Source organism: Stegodyphus dumicola, chromosome 6 (assembly GCF_044657685.1).
Source record: "Stegodyphus dumicola isolate Sdum_Otavi_A_Nest chromosome 6, ASM4465768v1".
Lineage (NCBI taxonomy): Eukaryota > Metazoa > Arthropoda > Arachnida > Araneae > Eresidae > Stegodyphus > Stegodyphus dumicola.
In genome coordinates this window covers 21,857,667-21,882,716 of record NC_140773.1, presented here as the reverse complement: position 1 = coordinate 21,882,716, position 25,050 = coordinate 21,857,667, and the positions used below count along the sequence as shown (strand labels likewise).

At 35.0% G+C, this 25,050-nt stretch overlaps 1 protein-coding gene across 6 annotated transcripts in view; it reads right to left on the bottom strand.

Moving 5' to 3' along the window:
• Positions 1–25,050, bottom strand: part of LOC118192366 (plexin-B-like) — a 447,998-nt gene that overhangs the window by 69,304 nt on the left and 353,644 nt on the right. For all 6 annotated transcript variants that reach the window (XM_085818164.1, XM_035363312.2, XM_035363314.2 and 3 more), the window contains 8 exons: positions 21,410–21,551; positions 17,320–17,479; positions 15,158–15,254; positions 9,546–9,654; positions 8,719–8,847; positions 8,519–8,611; positions 5,848–5,932; positions 5,584–5,756 (listed from right to left, as the gene is read on the bottom strand). In XM_085818164.1, the coding sequence (XP_085674290.1) occupies positions 5,584–5,756; positions 5,848–5,932; positions 8,519–8,611; positions 8,719–8,847; positions 9,546–9,654; positions 15,158–15,254; positions 17,320–17,479; positions 21,410–21,551 (988 nt within the window). The remainder of the gene's footprint in view (positions 1–5,583; positions 5,757–5,847; positions 5,933–8,518; positions 8,612–8,718; positions 8,848–9,545; positions 9,655–15,157; positions 15,255–17,319; positions 17,480–21,409; positions 21,552–25,050) is intronic.

Genomic DNA, 25,050 nt, shown 5'->3' with positions numbered 1-25,050 from the left:
GCAAATCAGAATCAAAATTGATGAATCTGCAATTTTGATTTAAAAAGTGTGTTTGAACCTGAAGTTTTGAATCTGCAATAAGAATTGAATCTGCAAGATTTAATTGAGGTAACGCTTTTTAATATAGCTGAATTTAGTGAAAATAGTTTCCATTCACTGAAAGGAATATAATAGCTTTTGTCTTGCACATACATTTAAAAAATTAGAAAAGAGTATTAATAAAATTGTAATTTTTCTAAAAATAACACGACGAATTAAACCGACCGAATTAAATTAGTGGCTTTTCATGACTCATTATTAAAAGGTATTAACAAGAGCTTTTCAGCAAATAAATTTTATATCTTAGGAACTGAACGTAAAACTTTGAAGTGACAAAAAGAATTTCTACAAAACTGCTATAAAAGCCACCAGATAATGATTAAAAAAATAAGAACCTCGCGAAGTTTAATGAAACAACATCGAATTGCTCGATAGTATCCCTCTTAATTAAAAGGGATTGATAGGGTTATATCGATTAGAAATATACGGGGGCTTCTCGTTACCACTACTAAGACAACCTCTTCTAAAAAGTGACCACAATTTTTGACAGCATTAATAAACATGAACTAATAATGGTTCTGTAAATCTACTGTTTCCGTAGAAAACCGAAATTATCCGAGACAACCATATGTGGTCCAACTAACAGGTTCCTGTATTTATACTTCCACTCTGGGAACTGAATGCTTTTTATATTCTTGATGAATGCCGTTCTTAGTTGATTTTGTATGATAAAAAAGTTATAAAAGAAGCACCGAGTTTAATTCTTTTTTCGTTTTTGAGGCTGGAAGAAGACGACAAGGACACAGATTTATACGAGATATTCAACTGTAATACTCCCAGTTTTGAAATGTCTTATTTTCTTTGCGTAAAATAAACATATAAAATATATATCAATTACATATGTCCAGACACTAATAAAAAATATTCTATCGCTCTTTTTTTCACTTTTCTTTTCCCACTTTTTATATTATTATTTCAATACTTTCACGAGTTTAAAAACCAAATTTGTCATCTGAATGGATCTCGTCAGATGCAGTGTTTTAGAAATTTATGTCTCTTGGCTGAATAGTGGACAAACGGTGACAGTACGACTGTTAATATTGTTCAACACTTGGGCCGCTTGTGTGTCCATAATAACATTTTCTTCCAGTGGGTACCATCATACGTAGATGTTTATGGTAACGAGATTGCAGATCGACTGCCCAGGAAGGCTACTGATGATGGCTCTCTTTCTTTCTTCGAACTCGCTTCCCAGGTCAAACTAGAAATTAATTCTATCTGGAGCAAGGTCCCTATTCATGAGTGGTACGATTGTAACTGTCCTGGTGCTGCTATGATCAGGCCAAGCAGTAGATGTGAACAGCTAGCTCTTGCTAGGTTCCTTTTCGTGCTCAAAGACATGTGAAAGGCTTTAAAATTCATCACTTTTGTCCGAAATGCAATTTAATAAATGCCATTCCTGCCCATATCTTATCATGCATTGGTTTCCTGAACTGGACTTCTGATTTGGGCACTCCAGTTCAGATGCAGTTCTTCATTGTTTGAAAATCTATGGGTTCATGGACTTGATCTAGAAGATGATGGCTGTCTTTCTTTCTTCGAACTCGCTTCCCAGGTCAAACTAGAAATTAATTCTATCTGGAGCAAGGTCCCTATTCATGAGTGGTACGATTGTAACTGTCCTGGTGCTGCTAAGATCAGGCCAAGCAGTAGATGTGAACAGCTAGCTCTTGCTAGGTTCCTTTTCGTGCTCAAAGACATGTGAAAGGCTTTAAAATTCATCACTTTTGTCCGAAATGCAATTTAATAAATGCCATTCCTGCCCATATCTTATCATGCATTGGTTTCCTGAATTGGACTCCTGATTTGGGCACTCCAGTTCGGATGCGGTTCTTCATTGTTTGAAAATCTATGAGTTCATGGACTTGATCTAGATGCTGCTGTCGATCAAGTGGGATAAGAAACCACAACAACAGAAATTATGTTTAGTAGATCAATTCACAATTGTTCTAGTCTACTAGCTACCATCTTAACAAACGTATTATCAATGTATCTTAACAACGTATTAAGATATCATTTACGTAAATACAATACAGAAGCTGATGAGATACCATAGAATATAAAACATTCGCTTATTTTGTTCTACTTTAAGCAAAAAATGGAAAAAAAAATAGTAGCAAAAGAAGAAATATAGTTGATAGCATCAGACGAAAATTACTTTTGAAAAAAAAAAAAAAAGTAGCAAAAGAAGAAATATAGTTGATAGCATCAGACGAAAATTACTTTTGAAAATGTCTTAAATCTCAAAATTTCCTTCTTATTGTTTGGCCAATTTATTAAGGGCTAAATGCAATGCAGTTTAAATGAGATTACTTAATTTAGCAATGTGTTTAGAAGTTAATTGAGTTCAGGTATCATACAAAAAGCCTAACTGCGTAAAAAGATAAAACAAAGTAATGAATGCCTGAGGGCCAAGAAAATAAATACGTAAATAAAACGTATCTGGCTCCTCCCATTCCCGTTCCCCGTTTCGACTGAAGAGGCAGGAAACAAAGCTTAGCTGGAGAAAGAAATGAAAAGATGAATGAGTTGCGATTAAAAGAGTCTCCGGACTCTCAATCCGACCATCTTCTTAATGGTCCGAGAAGCTGTAACCCTTCTCGTAGCATAATCCCATTCTCCGAGTCTTCCTCCTCATTTCTGAACGACTCTTCTTCCTCTCCCTCACACTGTCGCAGATGCTTGTTTTTTTATTCCCCGATCAAGACAAAGCAGATAGAAGATCTAGCGAACAGACAGTTAGACGAATTAAGTTTCAGGCGCGAGCAAGAATCTCCTACTACAAGACTTAATGGTCTTGGAAAAAGACCTCATGAAAAGAAAAGGGGGGAAAAAGAAAAAATAAACTAGTAAAAAAAAAAAAAAGCAAAGAAAGAGGATAGCGCTTTAATACCACATTCATGAGGTACATATAGCAATAATGTACTATCCGAAATGAAAAAAATATATATTCAAGTCCTTGTACATACTTTCGGCACATATACATAACGATGATAAATGATTTTTGCACTACATTGTTTTAATTTAAAATTTAGCCATGATTAATGCTAGATTTAGTTTAAGAACATGACTTAAACTTGATATAAGTCATATATTCCAGTTATTCGAAAACAACAATAAAAGTGTCCTTTAATGAATTATTTATTCCGAGTAATTAATAACTTACGGAAGGGAGCAGTAAACAGAAACACAAAACAAAGTGTGATATAGATCAATTTTAGCAATTAAAATTTACTTCTAAATTTTGACTTGATGAAATGCCGATAAAAATTAGTTAAGAAAAAGGGCGGGTGTCAGGGACTGAAACTTGACAGTCATCTTGTGGAATCTATTAACTTTATAAGGTATTTTGTCCCTCTTTCCAGCATACCTTCGTGGTATAACGATAGCACACTTGGCGCGTATTCGAGAGGTCCAGGTTCGAGTTCCGCGGCGAGGGCAATGCACATTTTTCATGGCTACTGTTTCAAAATAACCTAATGACTACAACAGTTTAGAAACAAGAGAAATGAAAAACTAATTGTGCTCCTACCGGATTTAAACCGCGAATTTCACAGTTTGCAGCTGGATGTGCTTAATAATTTAACCACAAGAGCACGTGCATGGAAATGTGATAATTCCTTACAAGCTGTTGCGTTTTTTTTTAATGTTCAGTGCAGTAAGCTGTTGAGTGTTTATGCTTAGCAGACAAGAGATTTAATAGTTGCCTCAAAAACTTGTTGCCTGAGGATTATTATGAATAATTGTTGCACGAGGATGTTTATTATTTAACTACGATAGAGAGACCTTGGTTGGCACTCAGTTAAAAAGATTAGATCCGTTCAGTACGTAAGTCAGGTGCGTTTGTGGAGTAAACGAAGGTTTCTAAAATGCCTCCATCAGGACTTTCTTCTCTTCGTTCAAGTTATACATATGCCAAGATCTTTCTCTGATGCTCTTGAATCTCTCTGGTGCTTGAACCATTTCCTGATATTCTCTTAGGGAAAAAAGTAAGACACACAAGCAAAGAAGCAAACAAAAAAAGTCCTCCCAGTGTAGAAAATATTCAAATGCCTTATTTCATAAACAAATTCTATCTGAAATTACAGATGAGAGCTTATGCATATGATCGCTGCTAGAAAATAAGTTTCAGTTATTTACATGAAAGCTAATATAAAACAGGAGAGTAATTATAGAGGAGCAGATGGCATGGCGCGTTCTGCGCGGAACATGTTTCACATTGGATATAATTTTATAAAGGTTAGACAAAGATCGTCGAGGCAGAGAAAAGGAATCAAAGAACCACGAGGTAACAACACTCTCACGAAACTGAACTGAGGCAAAAAAATATTTACACTTGACAGATCTTTCGAAGAAATGAAACAGCTTCATGGTCTTGCTAGGAAGGCTTAGCAAAACCATGAAAGCATCGACATTTTTGAGTGAAAAATGCGAACGTCAATTAAATTATGATCACGATGACATTAATAAGAAAGAATTCCTAGTTGAGAAAGAAATATTCCAGTTTTGGTTCTGTTATTTCTAAAGACGGAACAAAAATTGAGAAATTAGTCTCTTTGAACTCTAGCAAATTATTCCAATACACAACCTCAGATACTAAAACATTACGAATTTTCCTCACAATTGTTGCAAGTGTTCTTTTAAGTAAAAAAATCGATTAAGAAGTACTTAAGACCAACAAATAAGTGCCTTTAAGAATTTTTACTTTAACGTCTACGAAAAGCAACTAGAGAAATGAAACAGGCTTTTAAAATGTCATCCACCATTTTACTAAAAGAAAATAAGCAGAATAGCCTTATAGAATGTCGGAGTAGAAGTTGACTAAGGAAATAAAAACTCATTTTTTCACTTACGTTCCCTTTTAGGTAACTGCATAACTACATTGGACATCTGGAAGCTTTTTTCCTAGGAATTAAGAGAAACGGGTAAACATAATGACCGCTCCGAACGCCAGTAGTGTAACCGCTAATAAGGCTTCTTCCCTGACAGTATTTAGTTAAATTTCCATAACTGTTATTGTTGTAAATACTGCCCATGCAAACTTAATGATATCCTTAATTTAGCAATTATTTTCTCTGGGGCAGTATCGAAGACAACAAACCAATTGATAATTTTAGCATATTAAAAACTTTTAACATGCACTTGTATATTATGCTGCGAGATCGTACAATAATCCTCAAAGGTGTCCGTTACTTTGAATCTGTGATAACTTAGTTCAGCTTATAATAAATTTAACTTATTCGGTTTAATTTCTATGCTTATTTACGACTTAATTATTACTTCATTGTTAAGTTTTAAAAAATGCGCTTATTTTATTATTACACTTTTATCGGTGCTGAAAATAAATCTTTACCGAAATACATGTCCAAAGGCTATCGTAGCGTTTCTTCCGAAAAGAATTATTATCTGGCCCAATTTAAGGTAAGAAAACGAAAAACATAACAAATCAGAACATAAAAGACATAAATATCTGAGGATAATTACATAATCGATTCTTGGAGGAGGGCAGGTAGTAGCTACAGGATCAAGACAGGCATCACCGAATTTGCAAGATCCGTCGCACCAGGCACATTGGTACTTCCGGTCCCGAGTGAGACAAAGTGAGCAATCAGCTCGCCCGTTATGGCTTCCTAGAAGTGGGCACTTGTAGAGAGTTACTGAAAGAAGCAAAATACAGAATTTTAACGTAAATATTACGCAATAATTTTAGAACAATAAATCAAAGCTACAATAACATGGATGGCTCACCGTTCGTGTGATCGATGTAAGTATCGTCATTCCACAACACAGTTAACGTCGCTGTTACTTTCCCCACTTCAGCTTGGTACGTATACTGCAAGAAAATCATAACGATCAAATTTTAAAATAAAGTATAGAAATTACATATCTTTTCACAACATTCCCAAGAAAATGCAATAGCAGCAAACAATATATAATCAATCATTTTTTTTTCTCGAAGACTTCATTGTTTTTGCTGCATTTTTTGCGATTAGCGCTAAATGATAAATGACAAAATATCAGATGAAGCTAGATCATCGGACAGATATACTGCAATCGGATGGCAGAGTGAAGTGTATTTAAACTAAACGCAAATTTGAATCAGTCAATGTATTGCTTTTCAGGAGCTGTACAGTCATTTGTCACTGATGAGAATGACCAAGTGTCATGATTTAGCGATTTTGACTGAGGACGCAATGCGACGATCTAACGATTTTGATCATAGATGCAGTCTCGGTCCGGAATAAATGTATGAAGTCTCTGAAATAGCAAAGGTAATCGTATCAAGGGTTTACCAGGGATATATCCTTGATGTATTGAGTAAAGACTTATGGTGGATATGGATCATATCAAAGATCTAAAGAGCTTAACAAGCAGGCGGCGGCCGTTCCCGTGACATTAGTGAACACGGTCGGCATAGGTTTTCTAGGTGAATATAGAATGAATAGGCTCAGATCATACTGAAGTCAGTAGTATCACAGTTTTGAGCAATACCAGCAAGCCGTCTGCATGATTTCCACATCAGTTCTTAGACTAAAGAAACTGATTGTTACTTCTCATCAGCAGTTACTGGACACTATGCTTTGTCTTCTACGAGTGCCATCAAAAGTGGACTTCCGCATACTAGCACTATCTAGTATGATCAAACTTACGAATAAAATTGGTAACAGCTCATTGATGATGTAAGCATTTCCCAAGGTTATTATTTAAATATACGTTATGCTAAGAATATTTTCTTTTTTTTCTGATTTTATGTAGAAGTTATGCTCGTAATTTCACCAGGGGCAAGCTTTTCATAAATTGTCTAATAAATAAGTATGCTTTCTCAACTACGTATGGGTACAGTGGGCGGGACACCAGAATTTCTCCACTGATCATACAGTCCACACTATGCATGCGACATGCGACGGAGGACGTAGGCAACACCCCTCTACCAATACGGTTAATCGGTATAGCGCCACGTCCACCTTTATCTAGATAACCATACGTGGTCATTATGCTAATACACTAATACATAAACATACATGTAAATTTGGTACTTAATATAGTGGCGTTAAAGCTAATTAATGTTAGACACTGGATAATACATTGCCATCTTACAAGGTGTAACCAAAAGCATGGATACGATAGTATATATATATAACGTTTGTACTCATATGTTGAGTACACTATGATCCTTTGAAGCATTATCATTAGATACACATGTACATACTGAAATATTAGGTGCACAATGTTATGCTGGAATAAGTAATTAGTACAGTGAATTAAAAGTTAGACCCTAGATTAGTACTGTGTGGTACAGTGTCTCGCTACTGGATTATTTGTGCTGTTTCCTAAGTACATTAACTAATGTACAAATATAATAAAACGTGTGTATTAGGTACACAGTAATCAGTGGGTACCCAAGGGTTAGGTAAGTGCTACTTTAACATACATTAACAATAGGTACTTAATACAATGCTGAACAGATAATTGGTGCAATTAATTTTAGAGTGGAACCCTAGTTTGATTTTTGCGATACGGTGCCGTGTTGCAGGATAAAATGTGCTGATGCATTATCATATATACAGAACATAAATTCATATACATATATACAGACATTTTGAGTACAGACACATCAGGTACATGATTATTCAGTGCGTAATAGATGTATATTAACTATACAATGCCAAGATATGTGGTAATACTAGTATATACATGGGCACAATTACATATAAACAAGGTCATATAGACACAATTACATATGAACAAAAGCGTATAAACGCTTATATTTGGTACATAATATTCATTGGTCACATAAACATTTGGTACTTACTTCATATACTTACATAAACTCTATATCCATAAAATAATGTTATAACTAGTAATAGGTGCTTATTAATTTCATAATAGGACACTGGGTTGATATTTTGCCTTACTGTGTCATGTTACGTAGAAATATATGCGGGTGCATACGTGCATTTATAAAGCTATACTGTACTAACTATTTACAATACTTATATCATTCGATTTCATAATCAATAGGTACATGGCACATTTGTATACATGAGCAAAGGGTACATTGTAGAGTGCCGTTGAGGATAATTGATGCAATTAATTTTATAGTATTTTAAAAATAATGCATTTAAACGCAAACTACGCAGCTCCACCCCTCAATTTTGATGAAGGACGTGATCCAAGGGTCTCCCATCTTCCTTTATCACCAAACCACTCGATATGACTTTCGGCCGGCCAGTATTTTAAGTGCTCCCACGCCGAAATTACGCTATACATTTACGCCTTCAAGAAAATTTGAACATGGACGCATCGCTATGGCAGCCAGAGTCGTTAACTGCTATGCTGGTCAGCACAATTCGAATCAAACATAACAAAAGTGATCTAAAAAATTCTTTGCTATAAATTTACAGCTAAAGCCTCTTACCGCTGTCTCAGAACAGATGATCTTGTTATTCTTTGCTATAGCAAGTACACGCTCTTTAGCAGCTTCGATTTCTATTACACACTGGAAATTTTCCTGCAACAAATAATTCAGCAAATTACAGAAAATCCAAACAATACTCGCACTTCATCCATATCCACATCAAACAGAAAAACTAATATATATAATGCTAGAATACTTACAACAACACTTGGTAAATTTCGAACCTCGATAGTAATTTCTTTAGGTATGCCACTTGGAAGTAAGATTTCTTCCTCCAGTTTGAAGCTCGGACAATGCTGTCTTCCTTTGATCAGAGAATTCTGAGGGTTCTGAAAATGGAATCGATTCATCTATTATATAAAAAATGCATACCAATGCTGAACAGAAAATTCTTTGATAAATCATCTCAAAAAGAAACAACAAAAACTGATACGAATGCGACTAGCAAAGAAATCATCTCAAATAAGAAAACATGAAACACAACCAGAAAACTGTTTTATTTGAGAGATAGCAGATGGAAGGTAATATTCTCCTACTTGTATATATATTTCAAATTTTGCATAGCCAAGCAATAGTAGTAAATCTGAAGAACTTAAATATTTAAAAATAGTAATGGCAAATTAAAAGAGCATTATGAAAGAATGTTTAACAATTTTAGAAGATTAAATTGACGGCTCATATTCTTTTTCTATTAAAAAAAATAATGTTCTGGTAGACTAAAACTTTTGACACGCATTCTAAAAGCAATAAAAAGATGTAAAAGACTGCAACATTTTTTTTTTCTTTTTTACACATTTACTTAGTTTCCATCACTGTATCAGTGCCTACGATATAAAACGCAATATAAAGGCTATAAATTGTTTTTACTTATTTATGCTTATTGCTTACATTTTATGCTGGACCATATCAATTAACAGAATAGCCCACAAAATTATTTTATTACTTTATGAATTCAATGGTTTGACAAGGGAACTTGATATCTTTAAAGGTTAAACAGTATCGAGATTTGAAAACAGAAATAACTTACATTCTCTCCAGAGATGACAGTCCGGGAACACGTGGTAACATTGTGCGTGCATTTGTTCTCATGCGGACACCAACTGCATGCCCAAGCACTTGTCACGCAGGCAGTACATCTGCAGAAGAAGTAAAACCATTGAAAAATAGCATAATGCATTAGTTTGTAAACAAACTCTTATATTAATATATATTATTGTTCTCCTTCTCCGCACATTTTTCCCGTTTCCTGCATCCCGTTCCATTGTACATTTATCCCGTTTTCTGCATCGATATAAACTAATGACTCCACAAATGCAAGCAAGAAAGCATTGCATATATCTCTGTTTATTTATCAGGATATTCTAATAACTGGTGATAATATCCTTTCTAAGCTAATCTTACGGAATTAATGACTATCGAAGACACGAATAAAATTATATCTCTTCCAGACATTGCCTTCAGGGTTATAACCGTGCTAAATTTACTCTAACGTCATGGCAGATACGTGATAGAAATACCCAGCATGATGCAATCAACCAGCAAATCAACACGTCATTGAAATAGTGGCTCGGAAAGGAGGCCTACCAGTGTCCAAATGGTTCAAGACTTTTAGAAGCACGAACAGTTCAACCTGGTTCCAAATTACCAACGTTTCATGTTTTCTCTCACATGTAATATGGTCTAGAGTCGCTCCGACATTCTGAAGAACGTGAACAACTTGACTTTTGTGGAAAGTCAGTGGTTCTTCTCAAACATTCTAAAAAAGGAGCTTCAACACCCCCTTCCGCCTAAAGGAAACATAATTGGAGAGAACAGGAAGAGATTCAAAGCCGGACGAACATAAAACTTATGTCCACTGATTGACACCAACCCGCAGGGGCGTAGCTAGAGGAAGGCAAGGGGGACATCTGTTCCCAGGCGCAGAATCCAAGGGGCGCCAAATTGATGTTACGACATTTTAGAATTAAATGTTTTCCATCCTTGGAAAGTAGTAAGGGGCGCGAAATCTTCACTTGCCCCTGGGCGCTGAAATCCCTAGCTACGACTCTGCCAACCCGAATATCCAAGTAAAATTGTCAAAAATATGCACCTGAAATAAATGGTAACTATTAACTGTTAAAATATTACTACGATGAAATGAGCCCCTCTTAGTCTGGTAACTTTAACTACGACACAAAGTATACCAGCCAAATTTTCTTAAAAGTCATCTCTGCACTTAGGCAGATAGCCCTCGCGTGTTCTGCCGCAATCTGATAAATCAAACTAAACATTAAAAAAGGTAGTCAAGCAGGAGATGCAAAATTTAGGCCAAACCATGTAACAAACACAAAAAATTTCTCCAAGATGATTTTTGAAAGTGCAAAAAATAAGAACATCATATTAAGATATAAAATAAACATAAATCCATTGATTCTATCATCAGAACAGTATTATTTTTTCGTCAGAAGATTAATTCCATCACTAAAACAATCAAGGCAGATACTAACGCAAGATCCACCCAGATATTAATTGAATCTTTATAAGAATATTTTACTTGCTAATTTTTATTTATTTATTTATTTATTTTAAATTTATTATTTGACTTCGATTTTCAGGAATTCTGCGATACTACAATTTTCCAAGGCACAAACCCTTTTCCAATCGCCTTTAATAAAATGGGTTTAAAAGGTTTCATGGACTTTCTCTTCGGGTCTGATATCAAAAACAAAGCTACTAGAATCAAAACTACTCGTCATGTAGCAACTCCGGAATTGCACAACTATCTTTACGATGGACCAAATAGAGGAGATATCAGCACCAGTGCATCTAAAGGGAAAGGACTGCGGTAGTAAAAGTGGAAGCAACTGAAAAGAAAAACTATAAAAATAATGAACAAATAGGCAAGTCTACATAAAAAAGTTTGTCAAAGAAAATTACGCAAAAGAAAAGTTACATAAAAAAGTTGAAAAGAAGACTCACGTCGGAAATAATATTTTCCCCTTAATCTGATTAGTTTTATTACAAAAGATATATCAAATATTAAATATATCTGAAATGATAAACCAATTTCATATATTTTCTCTTCATTGCATACAAAACATGATGTTCAATGTATTACGTAGCGTATTCGGAAACTAAGTACCGTTTCATTCTAGCGCCGTCGCAGCGCTGTGGTAGGCGACCCGCGCATGCGCACTAGTCTTTCTTGTTCACTGACTTTCAATTGCCGCCATTTTGGTTGCTCTATGTTGTGTTTTCAATTGCTGTGCACATTCAAAATGTTTAAGACAATTAGTTCTCCCGCTGACTGTGAGATTCGTGCCGTGATTAAATTTTTGAACGCGAGGAATGAAAACCGGCCGAAATTTATCGTCAAGTGACAGAAGTTTACGGTGAATACGCGATAAGTGATGGAATGGTGAGAAAGTGGGTAAGAATGTTTAATGCAGGTCGAACAAATGTCCACGCCGAGGCTCGGAGTGGTCGGCCTTCTGTTGTCACCGATGATTTGGTAAGGAAAGTTGATGAAGCAATTCATGAAAAACAGACGCTTCACAATCACAATGACAACTCTTTCAGAGGCATTTCCACAAATTTCACGTACTGTTTTGTTCGAAATTGTGTCTGACCGCTTGAATTATCGCAAACTGTGTTCCCGATGGGTTCCAAAAATGCTCACTGATGTTCACAAAACAAAGCGACTTGGTAGTGCCCTGACATTTCTCACGCGGTACAGTGATGAGGGAGAAAACTTTTTAAACCAAATTGTGACAGGTGATGAAACTTGGGTGTGTCATTTCACACCAGAATCGAAACAACAATCGATGGAGTGGAGACACACTCATTTTCCGAAAAAACAAAAGTTCAAAGTGACAATGTCATCACAAAAAACATGTGCACTGTTTTCTGGGATAGGAAAGGCGTTTTGCTTACTGAATTTCTTCCCAGAGGTGAAACCATTAATGCGGCACGATATTGTGAGACTTTAACAAAACTAAGGCGTGCCATTCAAAACAAACGAAGAGGAATGCTCAGTAAAGGAATTGTGTTGCTCCATGACACCGCTCGGCCCCGTACTGCTGGTGTCACTTAATCGTTAATTCGACAGTTTCATTGGGAGCAGTTCGATCACTCATTGGGTACAGTCCGGACTTGGAGCCGTCCGACTATCACTTGTTCCTGCACATGAAGCACGAGCTTAGTGGCAAGCGCTTTGGATCTGACGATGACACGAAAAATGCTGTGGAGTCGTGGTCATCGAAACTGGCGGGAAGTTTCTTTGACGATGGTATAAAAAAACTGGTCACCCGCTATGACAAGTGTTTGATCATTGGCGGAAACTATGTTGAAAAATAGTTTAAGACATGTATTTTCATGTAAAAATAAAATTGGATTCGAAAAAATTGTTTTACTTTTTTATTTTTCTTTTTTTCAGAACGGTACTTAGTTTCCGAATACGCCTCGTATTTTGTTATTTTATAGCTAAATATTTCAAAGTAGCATTGATCATATCAGAATTATATATTTTCAGAGTTCCCTTTAAACATATTTTTAGCAATCACTACCCCCCGCCAACTTCAGCGCAATTAAAAGGGAAACAAACCAAAAAATGAGCGTTAAAAATTACAACAATCACCTGAAGTATGGTAGTTAACGCTTAAGTTTTCCTTCTTTTAGTTACTGGTAGTTTTATCTGTGCTTTCTTAGCAAGTCAAAAAAATCAGCTAACACTGAAATTTAATAAAACATCAATTGATTCATTTTTAAATATATTTAAGACATTAAAATGTGCTTAAGAATTTATACAAAACTAGATGTGGATAATCGAAAATATCGCCCCAGCGGAATTCGTAATTGATTTTCCTTAAGCCATCCTATAACAAAAATTGCCAAATAAAGAATGCGAAAACCGTTGTTAAGAAAAAAATGAAAACATATATAAACAGAAACATTAAGAGCTGCTTATTTTGAAAGAAAAACGGAAAGTAGATCATTCCGAATAATATTCCACTAAGCGGACAATATATGACGTAGTTTCTAATAGTATAATAAAGAATAACGAAAACAATCATAATTAAATAAAATATGTTGCACAAGAACATGAAAAATCAAACTGCACTCTTTTTTTGTTATTTTCTTCACATTCCTTTTTTCCCCTCTTCATTAAAGGAATGAAAATTAATATCAGCGTTAGCAAAACTTACCAAAACAACAATGCAAAAAGAATAATCTTTAGTATTATTTAATTCTTCACTTATCCAGAATGAATTTAATCTGATAATTAAAAGAAGAGGTAGAAAGGTAAAAAAAAAAAAAAAAAAAAAAAAAAAAGGACGAAAACCGCAGATACTTAAGAAAAAAAAGGTAAAAAAGATTGGTGGAGCTATGCAAAAAATTTCATATAAAAAATTAAGATCTGTTGTTTTGCAAGGCATGTAACGCCCAAATCAGCAGCTTTGATAAATAATTTAATTGCTTAATTATTCTTTTATCCTACTTAAATATTTATTAATGAGAAAATGACCTAGCTCACGTAATTAATCAAAGAAATATAAGAATTAATCGAGAAAAATACCTTAAGAAGGATCCTGAAAATTCTCGACGCGGGAGATAAGATTATAATATTAAAACAGCGTAACTCAAGACAATTGCATTAACGCTCAATTACGCATCAATGTTATGATTAAAATATGAATTAAATTTTTTCCTACGGAGCTTTTTTCCAATAGAAATTCCTTCAGATTTTACTAGATAAACTAGATTTTACCTTGAGAAAAAAATACTTTTATTTAGACTGTTTTATTAAAATGCTTGATAAGAAAATATAAAAAATTTGCAAAATGAAGGATAAATATATTTTGTATTACTAATTGCAATATTAATGTACATTTTATTTACTAATCGCAGGTGACGTTCCGACTTTATATTCAGTTACGCCCTCATTTTGAAGGACAGCACCCCGAGGTGGTTGAGGGTCACCCACCCCTCTCCCTACCACAGGTCTCTCGAGAGGACTTTCGGATCGTCGCATATTTTGAATGCTCTAACGTAGCACAGATACTAAATTTACAAACATCCAAGCCTTCTCCGGGATTCGAAACCAGTAACTTCGGTATAGCAGTTAGCATCGCTAACCACATTTCCGTTTGGGCGGCGTTGATTCTTGCTGCCTTACTATCTCAAATAGGGCCCACCAGCGGCCGAGTGGTAAAGTCGCTGAACACTGGTAGTTCGGTCCGAGGTTCGAATCCGGCGAACGGGCTGGCTGCATGGGCGTTTTCGTGGTTTTCCCCATGTGTAACGCGTATATGAGCCAGTTTCCCTTAGAAAGTCCTCCACGAAGGCATCCCTCCCCTTAGACAGATAGCCCTAGTGTGGTTTGCCGTAATTAAATAAACCCAACTATCTCAAATAATTTTTATTTGGCGAGTTAGTTTGATATGTCAAAATATCAAAATATTTATTCCATGTTTCACAGTTTTTAGAAGAGTTCCACATGTCAGTTCAAAACTACTGAACCAGTCAAATTAACCAAGTTGAAACCAGTCAAATTAACTTTCCACAGCAGTAGTTTAGTTATCTCAATTTTGCAACTGATTTTTAATTAAAGGACAATTATTTCGTAATAAAAAAATTCTAATGCCTAGTAAAAATACTCACTTCTTATGAACGGAGCAATCGTAGAAAGCAAATAGCCTGTTCAGGAAATCTTTATTCGTTTCGCTAGACCTCACCGCTAAGTCCACCGAAACGTGATCTGCAAAGAGATAATTACGGATTAGAATCAAAAACATTCGGAAATAATGAAAGAAATGAATTCTTTTTTACGGGTATATCAACGAAATAAGCGTCCATTTGATGATTTTTTATTAATTTTCTTTTTTTTATACTCCAATTTCATTTAATCTAAACTCTGAGATAACCTCACCTGCTGGACGACTTTTCGTGCAGTCTGAACTTAAATAATTCTACCGCTCAAACTCATATTGTTGTTGTCTTGTCCATATTACATGGAACAATGGTTGCCAGAGCCTACTCCAAAGAGAGGTTGGACTTCTCTTTTCCCACCCCCAATTTTGAGGGAGAGCATGCCGGAAGGGATCCGGGGGTCACCCACCTCTCTCCCCTTCTACCAATCCACACGAGAAGACTTTCGGCTTGCCGCATATTTAGAGTGCCGTCATGCCGCACCGACACCATACATTTACAAACATCCATGTCTTCTTCGGGATTCGAACCCGTGTCCTTGGTACCGTAGTAGGTTTCCCTAACCACTATACCGTCTGGGCGACGCACAAACTAATAATAATAAATATTGCAAAAGCAACTAAAATATTCAAGGTTACTTCAGCTTGGAAGTTACCTCGGGAGATTAAAAAAGCTAAACTTAACGTTGTTTGCAGTGTCATAATATAACAGTTGCTCGACTTTCACAAATCGAAATATTAAAGACCAAGATTAAAGGCTCCTGCACTAATACGCCTTCTTACATAGTTATAAGTGAAAACTGAATTCATCAACAAAGAGCATTTCAACGGGAAGAAACAAGATTACCGCGTTCGGGGCCTAAGTTGCCAAAAATGTCTCTCTAAATTTAAATTCACTTAATTTCCATTTTCTGATGCAGTTGACAAACAGCAGAAGTGCAGGAGAGATTCAACATCAGTAATCAATTGCAAGTAAAATAAGCTTTACATATTGATGTAACGTATATACAAACGTTACGTATGCATGAGTTTAACGTGAAAATAGCTATTTATTGAAATGTACTGTGTTTAAACTACTATAGTAAATAGGGCTAATGTTCAACCATATTGTTATAATCGAAAGTCGAATTTTAATACCTTAAGCGAAATACTAGTTTAAGGGGACTCATACACCTTAAACCCCTCATGATCTTCGAATATGTGACTGTTGCAAGAATTGGGATATTTTATTTATTTTTAAAGCAATTACTTCCAACTTTTTACAGCTGACTACATAATATACCTGCTTTGGAAACTAGTAACCAGAAAGTTTGTATTGCCACAAATATTTTTGTAATTTAATCCTCTTAGTGACAAAATATTTCGCCGTGTTTCCACCTTGCGCGCATGATATTTTAAAAATGGCTAATGGTACATACTGATGAATATTTTAATATTGAAAAATTTTATGGGCGAAAATATTAAAAAATGTTTTAATAAAATACATTTTATAAACTTAACTCAAAATAAAATAAAAATTTAACATGAAATTTTTAGAATTTTAGGTTCACAGTAGTTTCCAAATGTTATAAAAGCTATATATTAAATATAGAATCAAAGTATGAAACAGAATGTTTTAAACTGTGCGCGCAAGTTGGAAACATGACGAAAAATGTTGTCACAAAGCGGATTAAATTATAAAAATATTTGTGGCAACACAAACTTTCTGATTACTATTTCAGAAAGCAGCTATATTATGTAGTCAGCTATAAAAAGTTGGTAGTAATTGCTTTTAAAATAAATAAGTTATCGCAACTCTCGCAACAGTCACCTATTCGAAAATCTTATGGGTTTTAAGGTGTATGAGTCCCCTTAAGTTTCTGTGCTGAAATTGAACTGCATTGACACATTTTAACATTTGCAAATCTAATATATTTATCTTCTACTCCCATAAAAAGAAAAGAGTATTTAATTAACTTGCCTTTACAGTTATACCAACAGACAATTTAATGTTAATACGTCTTGGTCTAATGAACATAAAGAATTGTTTTCTTCCAATATCTAATACAAAATTCTCTTTTCTTCAGCACGCAGTTTCGTTGCCAGTCTCAGAAAGCACCCATGGGTAAAACTTACCTTTACCGGTTGGTATCGGTGGTCTTTCGGCGAGGACGGGGGCAAGGCAAGCAAGTCCTTGGTCAGTGACCTTTGCTTGGACGGGAGTGCTGCGGCCGAAGACGCACATATAGTGAGCACCATAGGGCAGCTGTGGCAACTGATTGATCACCAACTCCACCTGCGAAAAAACAAGTTCAAGATCACGAAAGGGAACTCGATTGATGTGTTGGTGCTGTTGGAATTATTCATTCTACTCTACCCCGAAGCCAAGTACCTCTTTAGTGAAGACAATAGCGACAGAAAAATTAATCGCATGTTAATTTGAACATTTTCCAGAAACTGAGTTTGTACTTCATCTAATTCACACAAAAATTTTAAATAGTTATTGTTGGTACGCTATTGGAAAGGTATCAGGTAACTGTTCGTGCACTTCACCGCAAAAATAAGCGACCAGGATTTACAGCAGTATCAAATTTTATACGAAAATCGGAAAAAAAAGCGCTACTGAATTGTTAAAACTGTTGAAAGTGGTATATAAAGCAATGTGTGTTTGAATGGCACAGGTGATTCAGAGATGGACCAGAATACATGACGAATGACCCCAGAGGCAGACAGCCAGGAACAACAATGACGAACATTAATACTGAAAGAGGGCCAGATATGATGCTCTTCAGCTAGTGATTAAATGTCAGACTAATAACTGAAGAACTAAACCAATTAATCAAGCGGAAACAGATAGAACAGTTTTAAATGGAAAAGATATCTGCGAAATTATTTACAGCGACAGTGTGCTGCTTGAAATGTACTTTCGGGCTAAAGTACCCTGTTAGACCATAATGACCATTTAAGTTAATTTACCTGCCACTGATTTTTGGCCATTTCCAAAATAACAGGAATTGAAAAAGCGAAGAATTCCTAATATACGAGTATATATATTCCTAATATATACAAGTGTAAATATTCCTAATATTCAAAAGAAGGCAAAACGGATTCTCAACAATGTTTTGAAAACTGACACTGTGAAAATTCATTTAATTTACTTAACATTTATTGTATGTTGAAGTAGTTTTCCTAGCGCTCTCAACTCAAACTTTCTTGCCAGAATGCAAATCGACTATGGCGCGTGTATTTAAATGAAGCAGGAAAAGTTAGCATTTAGGTGAAATCAGAACGTGCTCTGCCTGCCTGAAGACCACGTTTTTATAGTTGGTTTACTAGCGATTATGTTTCTGTGGCGTTGAGCTGTTCTTGCCATTAGACTTGTTTACGCCGACTTTTCGAGTCAGAACCAGCTTGTGCGATAGTTAAGCAGTTAGGCTAAATTTAACTTTATTTATTTTAAGTTATTTATTACCTTTTGAGTTAAAAGTTGGCTTCTGTAAGCACGAGTGGTGCCGTCTGTGAACTTGACTTAAGTTAATAAAGAGTCCTTTACATCCTTCTTCTGATTTTGTATTACTTTAAGACTTACTGATTATTCACTAAACAGTCTTCTAATGTTGAGCTCAGTTTATGATAGCAAGCATACAAGACGTTATAACTTAAATACCTGCTTCCAGAAATGGGATCTTCTACATCAGTGTACAGATATACAGAGGTAGTACTTTGAAAGCAATTTTATTAACTAAAATACAGATTCACACATATATTCACACATATTATATTCACACATATATATTCACACATATAATGGAATCTTCTACATCAGTGTACAGATATACAGAGGCAGTACTTTGAAAGCAATTTTATTAACTAAAATACAGATTCACACTTATATATGTGTGATATACATATCACACATATATAAGTTGTATTTCGAGAATAAATAATCGCACACTGAAATCGAAGCAGCGCATCAACAAGAAAGATTAGAACTGAAATAAAATTTGATCTTTATAAACGAATTTTCAATGATTAACTACAGCAATTTCTATTAATACGTTTACTAGTCTAACACACTAAACCCAATCTCCTAACGGAATGTAATCCAACATTAACATTTCTAACAATAAGCATTTTTTTTCTTTCTGAAATTTAAGAACATTAGAGTTTACTATTTTCTGAGTATTCAAATTTGGATAATGATATTATGCTTAGTTAATGCGATATATTTAGATATACACATTATTATTAAACTAAATCAATAAAATAGATATAAAAAATCTTGATTGAAGATTTTTATATTCACACATTAGTAATAATAAAAATCATCCGAAAAAAGATCAGAAGTCATTAATATCCTTACAGAGTAAAAATAAGAAAACCATAATTTCTGTAAGAAATTCATACATAGGTAACTAAAAAAACAAAAACAAAAATTCAAGCTGTGTTTCTGGTACTACAGATTTTCTCGTGCCGAATTCCACTTCACAACATTATAGTTTATTACAAAGTCAATTTATTATTATTCAAACATGAATTAATGCATACTTGAGTATTATAATAGAATATTTAAAGATCCCAACCTTCAAAATGAGAAGAATTATGGCTTTCATTCTGCCATGATACGATTTTCTAACTGGGTTATCCAACATTTTCTGAACATGAGAAATTACACAGGTCACGATCGATCGCAACAGCCAATTTAAGTTTCTTACTGGATGTCATATGCCATATATTAGCATTACAAGATCAGTATTACGTTCCTTTTCTTAATTACCGAGTTCAGAGACCTTCCTTCTTAACGATGTCGAAGCCTTTAGGCGAAGTTAGAAAGCAGATCTTATTACAACTCCTCATTCACGTGTTCAACACGGCAGAAGCAGCTTTCCTAAAACTGCAAGACTGAAGTCAGCAGCTATCTTTTGCGTTAAGAAATCTTAGACGTTAGTATTGAAGATAATCCATTGGCTGATATTTAAGTGGGTTTAATCATTTTTGGCGATGGCGATGACAAGTTGGACTTTCAGCTTTGATGCATTCAGTGTTACTTTGAGAATATTTTATATGCCGTACGTGCATCCAAAATGTGATATGACATGGAACCATGACGTGTTCAAGAAGTGGTAATTCATACAAAGACGAATTTTCCTAATTTAATATGAAAATACTTTTAAATTTTGAAGCTCATTAATGGGGAGAAAACAAAATCAGAAATTTCTAACTTGATATTTTCACAGATCTCAAAGGAAACCAGACGATAAAAGAACGGGCCCACCGTTCTGTTATCGGTAATGTCGGTAACACTGGTATTATCGTTTATGTCGGTTGGTAGTTCGGTGAAGCGTTAAAATCACTGAACATGATTGTTCGGTCCATGGTTCCAATCACAGTGAGCGGGCCGGCTATAGGGGGGTTTTCATGGTTTTCCGCATGGATAACGTGTATATGAGCCAGTTTACCTTAGTCTTCCTCGAAGGCATCCCCCCTAACGCAGATAGCCGTCGTGAACGTTGCCGTAATCAAATAAACCAAAACAAACAGATGAGAGAATGGTTTCGAGTGTGGTGGAGTTTTGGAAAAGTATCCAAAGCAGAATAAAATTACGTATACCTTGAAATCTTCAACAATGCCCATCCACCTAAGATGATCATTTCTCTAGAGAGACTAGAATTTTAGAGAACATACTTAAAATAATGATACTGAACAAATTGTTATGCCATCTAAGTAAACCACCTCCGCAAAAAATCAAAATCGTCTGAAACGATAGGAGGTGGTCCTATCGAGGTTTCTCTCTAAGATAAAGTGACCAAACGTCTCTCATGTGCAATAAATTTGATTCGCGATAATATCTCAGCAAATGCCTCGCATTTTGTGAGTATTCTCAGATTTTATGCAGATGAAATACCTTATTATCGCCCCACCATATTGTCAGAAAGATTCTTCTTTGGGACCAGACCTGCATGTAATAATGAAATAATTGTACTTTCAGGACATACATTTCAAGGAACTCATCATGTGAGAGAAATGTTGTCAAGTAACATACTAAGATTTGACTTGAGGATGATTAAAGTCAAATTAAGTAAATCGGTTCCTAAGTTTTCATCGAAATTTGCCATATTATTCTCAATAAAAAGTTTATCAACAATTATAGCTAACAGTTTAATAAATAATTAGCTGAAAAGGAAAGAAACAGTTACTTGGATGAAGAGAAAATGTAAATACTTACTACAGAGAGGCTGTTCCGAGGCAAATGCTCCGGTCGGATAGCTTGGAAGTCTATGCATTGCTGCGTGTTCAATGATAACCAGCGAGGACTGCTTGAATCAGTTGTCAATGTTGCATTCTGACAAGCTGCCTTCACTGTACATCTGCAATTTAAAAAAAAAAAGAAAAGAATATAGTACGATGGAAAACTAAGAGAAATTTGAAGAATTTTGTGTATTCCCAGTTCTAAAAACAAAGAAAATTTTATTTCCATTACCATGGTAACATCCGTTTATCCAGAACAACTGAAGCGCGGCAATTCTAGGTAATATTTTTTGGGGATAAACTAAAGTATATCTTGTTTTTATTTGAAACAAAAATGACTCAATTTTGGACACATCACTTTCGAGTTAAATTCATTGAACCTACACCACCTAGAAGCAACATTGTATAAGATCAACAACTACATTGAACCGACACGGCGTAGAACCAACAGAGGATCGACATGAATAAACGGAAATTTCGATAATGACGTAATAATAAATAATTAAGAGGAATAAGGCACATTTATTACATTCACAGAGTTGCCACAGGCGATCGACACTGTGTAGGTTCGAACTGGCACAGCATCAAGACTTGTGCAGAAACGACATCGATATGCAATGACCATTGCATAATGTAGACAAGGATTATAATTAGAACAGCACATAATCAAAAGGAAAAGAATTTGATTAAAAGATTATTTTTTAAGATACCTGCATAAAATGGACATCAGCAACGGACCAACTGGCACAAAGTCAAAACTGGTTTTGGGCAGCCTTTTCGACTCTGTGCCAGCAAACAGGTAGTCCATTCTATGCAGTGTCTGTTTGGTGCCACGTTTCCTTGTTCTCTACTACAATAAAATTATTTTGCAACATTTAGGATAAAGTAAACTTGAGAATTTTTATTTTATTCTTATATTTAAATTTCGTAAGAGAAATAATATGCTTTAGTATTTTTGGTAGGACTTTCCTTTTGTCATCCAGAAGGGCAAAAGGTACCTTCAGAGAATGGGGAAAATATTGCTATTGCAAGGTTAAAAAAAGTAATAATAATTTACAATAAATTTTTATATTTTGTTTTTTGATAGTTGTTCACATTCACAGGAATCTGATTGTATAGCATACGTTCCGAGTCATATAATCTGCCAAGAACCTGGGTTCTCAAAAGTCATCTCCAGGTAAAAGATTTAAGAAATCACTATTTTGGTATATCAATATACCACTATCACTTTTTGATAGTTTAGTTATTTTTTACTAAAAAGAAAATAAACAAAAACTTCATTAAAAAATTCGAAATTATTAGATTTCAAGCTTATTGATTCGTTTTTAACTTACATCAAAACGTTTTCGATTCGATGTGATTTGAGAAAAGCTGGGTTTTCTTGTAAGACTTAATTTAGAAATAAACATAAATAATAAAATGCAAATGAAAAAGGTTAGGCTGATTTTTTACTTTACAAATTTCAGTATCAAATTATTTGACATTCTAAACAATTTGCCTGTTTTCCAGAAAATTTAAAAATTATTGTACTATTGCAAACGACTTACACTATAACTACTTATCTAAAACTACATATTACACAATAATCCTATACAGAATGGAATTTTAAAAGGAAACAAAACTTTAAAGTTATGGAATAAATTCATGTGTTTCGACAGTAATGTCAGTTCATTATACGGACATAAATAAAATAAGGTAAATTCATATACAATATTCCAATTTTTCTTCTGCATACGTTCAAGACATGAAGTATCCATATCTACATTTCCTCCGCATTTCAAAACTGAAAAGGCATTTGTTTTTTTCCGTCGAAAGCTCATGATTGCATAAACAGAACTAAAATTTATGGTATATGGAAATGCCAAAGTATAGTAAATTCAAAACAGAGAAATTCCCTCGTTTTAAAACTGGTGTTTCTTCAGATAGTAAATCTAGATTTTAAAAAATTTTAAACTCATCTTGTTACAATCTCTGTAAAATTACTTCACGGTTTTGAGTTCATTCTTTAGAAAAACTATTTTCTTAAGTGCTTTAGTCTGTAGGTCTGTTATACGAAGTTATATATCAAGAAGTTTAAACAACTAGGCGGAGTTAATGCCTAATAACGAAAGCGGGCATAATACTATTCAATTAATAACCTAAATTAAAACTTTTTTCCTCCGGATTGTAGCTCATAGAAACTTAAACTGAACCTAACGAGACAAATGTACACTGTGAACAAAAGGACGGTTCTATATCTCCCGTTCTGCGCTGATTTAAATTTAACTTGCGCTTTTCGGGTCTCCAAAATGCACCTTAGTATATATATTAAATGTATACATAACATTATTCAAATATAGGCATTTCGACACGAAAAAGGACTTTTTCTGAAACAAAATAACGATTTTTTTTCAATACTTCGATTCTACAATACAGATTATGCCAAAGTGCCGAGTTTTGTAAAAATCGCAAGAGCAGTATTTCAAAAATTAGCTCTCGAAATTTCAGCTCTTAGTGTTCATTAAATTTGGTAAATATTTATTAATATGTTTTCTTTTTAATTAAATTACAGGGGTTGGACAAAAATATGGAAACACCTTTAAAAAAACATGTTTCTTTGCTTAATATGGTGTAGGAAACCCGTTGGCATCCAAAACAGCTTGCAGTCTTCTCGGAATGGATAAATACAGTTCCTGTTTGTTTGTCAAGGGAATATTATACCATTCTTCCTGCAAAACGGTGGCAAGTTCAGATAACGATGTTGGCGGTGGATAACGAGAACGCACTTTCCTTTCCAATGTAGACCACAAAGTTCGATAATATTCAGGTCTGGTGACTGTGGTGGCCAGGGGAGATGGGACAACTCATCCTCGTGCTCAGAAAACCAGTCCTGGACAATGTGAGCTGTGTGAACAGGGGCTTTGTCGTCTTGGAAGACACCATCACCATCGGGTAACAAAGTTTGTACCATGGGATGAACTTGATCGGCCAAAATGTTCACATAAGTCTTGGCAGTCATGTGCCCTGACACAGTTATCATGGGGCTAGCAGAGAACCACGATATGGCTGCCCAAACCATAACAGAACCCCCGCCATGTTTCACTCTTTGCAACAAGCAGTCTGTATTATATGCTTGAGATGGCTTTCTCCAGACGTAAACTCGGCCAGAAGTGGGAAACAATGTGAAAGAAGACTCGTCAGACCATATTACTCGCTTCCACTGTTCTATAGTCCAGGCCTTTATGACTTAAACACCACCTTTTCCTGTTAAGGGCATTAGCATCACTGATGAGTGGCTTCTTAATTGCAGCACGGCCAGCAATTCCCTGTTTATGAAGCTCCCTTTAAACTGTTTTGGTACGCACAGGGTTCGGTAACACAACATTCATTTCATCAGTAACTTTTGCAGCTGTGGTCTTCTTATTTTTCGTCACAATTGCCCTTAATTATCGTCTGTCACGATCACTCAGGACACACTTTCGTCTGCGCTGTGATTTAGCAGATGATGTTTTTCCGCTTTTCAAATATGCGGGATAAATCTTCGATACAGTACCTCTTGAAACACTAAACACCTCGGCTACCTTGCTTACGGAAGCACCTACCATACGTGCTCCAACAATTTCCCCACGTTCGAAGTCT